Below are 8,486 nucleotides of genomic sequence, written 5' to 3' on the forward strand. Positions count from 1 at the left end.
TGTATGTATGTATGTATGTATGTATGTATGTATGTATGTATGTATGTATGTATGTATGTATGTATGTATGTATGTATGTATGTATGTATGTATGTAAAGTTTCCTCTAAATCAGACCGAATGCTTCTGATGTTACGAACAAAGTTTGCTAGGAATTCAGATACCAAGACAGGGTCAATATTACGCATCTGAATTTGGAAGAACAGTATATCAACATGAGGCATTACTCTATGGAAGAAATTCAGCCAATATATGAAGTCAGCGTCGTTCAGTAATCTGATAAATCCAGAAGCTTGTCCTACAGTGTTTTGATCTGTCTCTGTTTCGCATATTGTTTGGAAGCAATCAATCAGGACGTCTCTGTTTTCGAACACTGTTTTGACAATGCGGGTCTGAAAGTTTCGACGCGTTGGAGCTGCTTTCGGCAATCGGCGCATTACAACTGTATCTAGTAGTTCGGTGCGTTTACTAGAGCGACTGAGAAAGGAGGATATTCCCTGAATATCACTGAAAAATATCTTCACTTCTTTCATATCGGACGTGGCTTTCTGCTTAATCAAATTTTCTACATGAGCATAACGATGAACAAAATTAGCTTCATTATATACTTCCTTTATGCGTGCTTGTACACCAGTCTGCACACCGCTCATTACACTAGCCCCATCAAATGTTTGACAAATTAGTTTTTCAGGGGTTTTGTCAATACCCAACTTACATAGTTCACTGGAAATCACAGAGTTTATACCTACAGCTGTATGACTGGATGCCAGAAAGAAACTCCCAAACCGCTCATGTATTTCGCCATTTATGTGATAGCGAAATATAAGCACCACCTGCATTTTCGTTGCATTGTCAGTTGTTTCATCTGCTTGGATGGCTAAGTATATAGCAACACTAATTTATTTCATTATAAAAGTATGACATACTTCGAGCATAGCATCTACAGTAGTGTATCGTTCTGTATCGTCTTCGACGTACCCTTAGAAACTGTTGCAGATTCTAAATGTTCTTTCATTGCGATATCCAAGCTAGCTACAAAGTCAACTAAACCGCGAAATATTCAGGATTGTTTGAATCGGTTGATTCATCATGGCCGCGGAGTGCAAGTTCAAACACACCGCAGAAGTTCAGATAATCAATCAGACGAGATAAAATATATCTATTTTCGTCGACCTGTTCATGCTGTTTACGAAGTGAAAGTCTGTACCCACTATCAAGTTGCATCCTTATGTCCAGCTCACTTAGAAGTGCGAGATCCATTTCGTTCCTTAAATGTTTCTTCGATTCACTGTGTTTTTTTCAGTTTTTCATTCAAATGCTTTAAAACTTTGACACCTGTTGTGCTCCACGCATCGTCACCACCGAATAGAATGCAAGGAAAACAAAAAATTAATTTCTCTCTTCGCATCCACATAACCATTTCGCTTTAGCATACATACCGCTATTAAATTTTCTGTTGAAATTCCTGTTTTCTTCCTTCCGTCTGCTGCACAATAATCATATCAAGTCGCGGTGGTCCTAAACTCTTGGCACGAACTCTGATCTCAGAATGTAATTGTTTTCCAATTAACTCACTGACTTTATTCATTTTGAAATAAACAAGCACACAAATACAAAAAATATAACACTGAAGAGAATTCACGTCACACCCAGTGTTATTGTAACTAACTTATCAGTGATACCTCGAGCAAAAGAGAACGCGTGTAAGTGCCGGAACAAAATGTTACTGTTGCTAATTATTGGTCTCTTGGTTATCTGATATCGCTTATACAGATATAGGAACACGGTTACCTCATTTAAGAAAACTTATTTTAGTTACTTGAACATCTGAAAACAACTAAATCCCTGCAGGAGCGATATGAACGCATTTTTAAATAAACAAGACTGAAATATTATTAAATTTACTTTAGTTACAGAATTGGTGAATTGGCTACACTGATGTTTGTAAAGCGTGGATATTTCTCGTGATCTGTTATTTGCTCCATGCGCATGCGTTGCAGAAGTCCTCGAGGATCTGAGTGCCCAACCTGAAGTACTCCCCGTCGCCCGCTCATCCATACAAGCCCACAGCTGTCATGGACGTTCACCATCTTCAAATACTATGTTATAATGTGCAGGCGCGTCTTTTGGACACGAGACGGTCTAGTGCCCAGAACTGCAAAGTTCGCCTGCCACTCACCTCGCAAGGCTCCTGCAGTCATTGTCGTGCTCACAGCAACAGCTTGTCTCTTTAAATACAAAAGGTATCCTCTCTTCGTGCTTAAAGACATGGTGGGTTTAAATGCCTACCAAAATCCGTAATCCAGTTAAGAATATAGCATTTTGTCGTGATAGTATTTGTAGAAATAATTATGCTGTTCGGCCGTAGCCCAATTAAATTATAAATTCTTTCCTGAAATTCTGAGTGCAAAAACTTGACAGGGCACGTGCCCTTTGTCCCTAAGAGCCAACCGCCACTGCTGTAGAATCCAGTTATCCATTCAGTAAAATAAAAAATAGATAGTTTTTGCTCTTTCTCTGGTTTTAAAAAGACAGTTCGTGTTAATGAACTTGTTAGTGAGATCAAAAAACAGAGAACTAACATGATGCATAAGTGGCTGTAGTTTTCAATAAGTGCAGCAGAATTGTAAGCTTTCACAGGAAAGAAATTTGTGATGGGGTATCATGTTTTGCCTATCATGCTGATCTTGAGTGCCTTACATACCATCGATGATGCCAAGAAAACGAGTTGAAGAAATTAGAGCCATTCTTCACTTCAATGAAAATGAAAACCTACAACCTGTTTTCCAGTCATTGACCGGGTCAGGGATGTAATTAATGAAACAGATATAGGCTGTTAGTACGATGGGGTCGCCACTCCCAAAGTGATTTATTAATGAATGATAGATGCTATTAAATGAGAATGGAGAGTGTTGCTGGAATGAAAGATGACAGGGAAAACCGGAGTACCCGGAGAAAAACCAGTCCCGCCTCCGCTTTGTCCAGCACAAATCTCACATGGAGTGACCGGGATTTGAACCACGGTATCCAGCGGTGAGAGGCCGACGCGCTACCGTCTGAGCCACGGAGGCTCCTCTTCACTTCAATATTAATGTTAAAAGGAGTCCTAATTCAATTACAAGTTGAAGTTCTAGGAACCTACTCTATATGAGTATGTGCCACCAACAGTTCAAGAATGCTGTGGTAACTAACTCTAAGAGCACAAATATTTTGTGATTTTTTCCTCTGTTTCACAAATTTCCAAAAATTGTTCCTGCATATTCTACAATATGAACTTGAAGTGTTGAACGAAACATGCAGATATATAAATTGCATTCTTAATTTTTTAAACTCTTGTACCGGTACATTTTACCCTTACAGACATTTGGGTTACATTTGACCCAAGCTTTCCTGGGACACTGAAAATTACTATAAATGTTTTATATGCAAATATTTCTTCTTCATACTCTAAATTATAATGAAAATGTTGTCTTATCACTTTTTATTCCCTGAAAAGCTTATGGTCCGGAAAGGGTTGTCCACTTCTTCTTTTAAGCATCCATTTGTGGATGTTGGTGACCACATGTTGCATTATAGTCTGACTTTTTATTGCGTGAAGCATATGGTTGACTGTAAGTTGTACTGTGTAGAAGGTAAGATTGAGTATTTTGCAAAAGATATCCCAGGTATGGAGTCCTTTCTCATCTTAAACGTTATTAGCACTTCTCTATTTCTATTCACATGTTTCGAGACTTCCGTATTGCGTACTCTCATAGACCACAGCATTTAAGCATCGAGGGTAAGACAATATTTCAAAAGGCCGTGATCTTCTTCCTTGTAGCCATTTCTAGCGTCCATCCCTCAACACAGTACAAATGTATAGACCAGATATTTCATTTGACGGATGTTACACTAAGATTGTGGTACAGATCTGTACATGTAAGAACTATCTTGAATTTCATGAAACCTCTATTTGCATTCTCTACGTGGCATTTCATTTCAGTGCCTGATGTCCATTCTTTACAAAGCCATCTTCCAAGTTATTTAAACTTTCTACTCATTCTATTGGTGAGTCATTTAGTATTAGGGAGTACTGGAAAATGAACCTGGCTCTTGAGAGACAATCATAAAGTTTGTTTTCTTGTCTTCTTAATATTCTCTTACTATACAAAGAAGTTGTTGAAGCTGATGTAAATTATCAGCAATCTGTACTGTATCACCAGCATAACATCTGTTATTGAATCGGATGACATTCATATTCATTCTTTTATGTACATTTGATTCCATCAAAAACCCAATACCAGTTCAAACACAGAAATGTTAAAGCTTGTCTCAAATTCTAAATTTGTTTTCAGGAATGTACTGTACTGAAATGAAATGACGTATGGCTTTTAGAGTCGGGAGTGTCTGAGGACAAGATTGGCTCGCCAGATGCAGGTCTTTTATTTGACTCCTTTAGGCGACCTGCTCGTCGTGATGAGGATGAAATGATGAAGACGACGCATACACCCAGCCCCCGTGCCAGATAAAGTAATCAATTATGGTTAAAATTCCCGACCCTACCGGGAAATGAACCCTGGACCTCTGTGACCAAAGGCCAGCACGCTAATCATTTAGCCATGGAGCCAGATGTACTGTACCGAGAATTGACTTCCTGCTGAAAGTGAGGGGAATATAGCGTTGTTACAGTGAGTGTAATCTACTCATAAATACGGTAGCTTCGACGAAGGGAAGATGAAGCAATAGTAATGTGTAACCGAGTGTGTTGTATGGGCCATATAGTGTAGCTTGCATTCTGGAGATCGTAGGTTCGAAACGCATCATTGGCAGCCTTGAAGATTGTTCTCCGTAGTTTCCCTATTTTTACACCAGGCAAATACTAGGGCTGTTATTATGACCACGGCTCTTCTTCCCCAGGCCTCTTTAACCCCTTCGGTCCCAATTTATTTTGGTGGAAGAAAAAAATTTTTTTACAGTAGTTCTTGCATATATATCACTTTTGTAATATCATTTGAAAATTTTGTTGACCTAATACTCACCGTTCAAAAAATAGAGCATGTACAGTATACTGTACATCAGGACTCAAGTGTCATGGAGTTCTGGTATTCTAGTTATAAGAATTAAGACTGATTTTCTTGATACTTAGGCAAGTTATAACATTAAACTACATATCAAACAAAAGAAAACTATTGAAATGAAATAACCTTTTATTCCTTTGCATTCATTAAGTCTATTTACAAATATATACAATTATTTGCATGAATTGATATACATAAATTCCAGTTTCAACAGTCAATTCATCGCTTATGAAACAATGCAAAGCAGTTCCTGTTTCTGTTGATGCACAAGTGAACTTCACATTTCCTGCAAAATATATGCGACCGTTGCGTACATTTGACCTGTTTACATCGTGTGGGCTCTTTCTTACAGTCATGTTCAGGCAAATGGTCGACAGTGTCCGTCTGTACTTCTCTCAGCGGCCTCCGCTCTTTTCTCTGTTGTTTGGTTGATAAGGGTGAATAATCAGGGCTTGTAGATGGTCTCCCTCTTTTGGTACCCCTACAAGGCTTGCCAACCTTCACAAAAGCTTCAGCCACTTGAAGTCTAAATTCCAGCAAATCCAAAATATCTTTAGTCAGGATACCAGCTTTTTGAGCATCTCTCCTATACTCTAACCAACTATTTACAACAGCAAAGTCAACAGCATGAAAGATCATCCTCAAAGTCCACTTTTTACAGCGAAGAAAAATTCTATACAAGCTTATCAGCTGATCAAACAAGTCAACCCCTCCCATTCCGTGGTTGTACCTCATCACAAGTTCAGGTCTAGGTATTTCAATATATTTCGCATTAGCTTTGTCCCACCTTTTCACTTTATCCTGTTTTCCAATCCCCAAATAATTTGAAGCAAGTACAACCCCTCTGCTATCAAACCACTTCACAACTACGACATCTCCATCAGCACTACTTACTTCCTCACTGTATCCTCTCTCTTTTTTCTTTCCCATTTTATCACTTATCAGAGGTGGGTTAGAAAATCTGTTTGTTCTAATAGTGCCTCCTGCAAATATGTTTTTACTTTTCAACACCTGTAACAGATGGTAAGAAGAAAAATAGTTATCGTAATACAACTCATGCCCTGAATGAGACAGTCTGTTGCACAGATGAAGAACAACTGACGGTCCCAAACCATAGAGTTTTAGAGCTGTGGGATCTAATTCTGTAGTACTTCCCTGATATAACAAGAAATCGTAAGCAAGACCTGACTTTCCACAAAGAGCGAACAGTTTTATACCCCACGGGAATGGTTTCCCCTTGACATACTGCTTTACATTCAGCTGGCCGCGAAAAGGGATCATTTGCTCATCAATACTAATTATCTTCTCTATTTCTAGATCCAAGCATTGTTTCCGAATGTAATTGTATATAGGTCTGACTTTCCAGAACCTGTCATTATTTTCTGGCTTTTGTAGGGTGTCCACCAAATGAAGATTGTTGCGAATCTGAAAAAACCTATTACGAGCCATGCTACTCTTGAAAAGATCAAGACCTGTCGCACTGTCCCAGTACATCCTAATACGAGGGTATTTTATGGCACCCATGGCTATATTCAAGCCGAACAATACCTCTATTTCTTCCGGTGTTGTGGGCTTGAAACTTACATCATTTTGTAATGCATATATATTAGTTTTCTGTGACATTTCCTGGAATAGTTGCTCTGGAAGATATCTACGGCAGTATTCAATTGGTGATAGGACTTCTAAGTCAGAGAAACACTCTGAGTACTCAAACTGAGCATCGAAAGGAATAATTGGCTTGTGCCGCCACCGAATATCAGACCGGTCTGTAAGAAACATTTCGTCATATTCATCACCATCATCGTGATTCGCACTTTCTTGATCGCCACTGTCCCCAGCTGTCAAGACTCCTGATTCCCTCGTTTCAACGTCAGCTCCTAAAATATACACATAGAATTAAAAATAAGTAAAGTGTAACAGCTTCTATGGTAACCATTATAACCTGTTTAGTTATGAACACTTACCAACACGCTGGTGTATTAGAACTGGTTCATTATCATTATCCTCAGTGTCACTCACTAAATCTTCCAGATCAGACACATCTCCGTTCTCCAATAAACTGAGAATTGTATCTACATCATTTGGATGTATTCGTGATGAACCTGCAAATCACCAAACAAATTTTACAGGTTATGTAAATAAATATAGCAAAATGTAATTTTAGGTTATGTGATGCATATATTGGCTGGACTACATATATTGGCTTTCGCCTGTGTATGAAACTGTATGGTAAAAGAGTTGGCTATACTAATGCAGGATAATAACTCAGTCACATGATTGCACAACACTTGAGGCCCAATGTACAGTATACTGTACATGTAAATACAAATGAATAATATACCATTTCTAAAGAAAATAACTCGTAGTAATCTGTCACATCTTCACACTCAAACGTCCTTCTTCTGTTCCAGTATGGTAGTTGACCTTAAATATGGCAATATGATATAAAAATGTAATTTATTTATGCCACTTACCTGGCTGATTAACATGTTGCTCCGCCATCTTGTCTGTTTATCTTCATAATTAATCGAATTGTGTATAGATGGCACTCTGATCACAAATACAGCACAGAGAATATATAAATATATCAAGAGCAACAAAAGAAAATATAACTTATAGAGTATTATCTGTGCTGTCATTGAATAAATATCATGTACACTATACTGTACATGGGGACCGAAGGGGTTAAATAATAATCACCACCACTTGCCTTTTCCTAACTCATAGTTGCCGAAAAATATACGATTATATATATAAAAACCCATACAGCCTACTTTCTAATTATCACTATTATGTGTGTTTACTTGGCAGTAAATATAAGTGAATCCCCCGGTTGATGTATGAGACAGCCCTCTGACGATCGGGACACGTAATTCTCATATGTATGTAGTCGAAGTGACCTATAATTCCATGGAAATTACCCCATGCATATAATAAAATATATCGGTTGCAAAGAATTGTATTCAAGTTGACAGTTACCGGTCTGTCCCTTTGTCAGTCTCAAGAAACAAGTCTCTCGAAAAGCGAAACCTTATATTAAGGTCTATCTCCCGGTACATGTCAAACGACTTACTGCGATTTCGCAGCGGGCGACCCACAGAGAGGCCGTCGGACTAACCTTTCTTCCCGGAATCGTCTCAACATGTTAATACAAATTACACGTTTCATTGTACATAATCTCTGATTGTGATTCACTCCTCTCATTTGAGGTTAAACAGTGCTCTCGGCAGTGTTTAAACATGATTGGTTGAACATCAATTTTAGACAGTGTCTAAGTGATAAATAACGTCTCTGCAATACGGCAGCCATACTTAGGCTTTGTTTAACCGTAGACATCATCTAAATACTGTTTCTGCAATCGGCCCTATGTTTTGTAGTTAGAGATGTAAATGCTTGTCCCTTTAAATTAATTAATAAATCATAACATGTT

General features: G+C 38.3%; 1 protein-coding gene across 1 annotated transcript; it reads right to left on the bottom strand.

The window, feature by feature from the left end:
* Positions 1-5,214: 5,214 nt before the first annotated feature.
* On the bottom strand, positions 5,215-7,558 carry LOC137498454 (piggyBac transposable element-derived protein 3-like). Its single transcript, XM_068225971.1, has 3 exons — positions 7,531-7,558; positions 7,021-7,158; positions 5,215-6,933 (listed from the first exon to the last, which is right to left on the bottom strand). The coding sequence occupies exons 1-3, from the start codon at positions 7,556-7,558 to the stop codon at positions 5,276-5,278; spliced, it is 1,824 nt and encodes a 607-aa protein (XP_068082072.1). The 3' UTR covers positions 5,215-5,275.
* Positions 7,559-8,486: the final 928 nt, after the last annotated feature.

This window comes from Anabrus simplex, chromosome 2, assembly GCF_040414725.1.
Source record: "Anabrus simplex isolate iqAnaSimp1 chromosome 2, ASM4041472v1, whole genome shotgun sequence".
Lineage (NCBI taxonomy): Eukaryota > Metazoa > Arthropoda > Insecta > Orthoptera > Tettigoniidae > Anabrus > Anabrus simplex.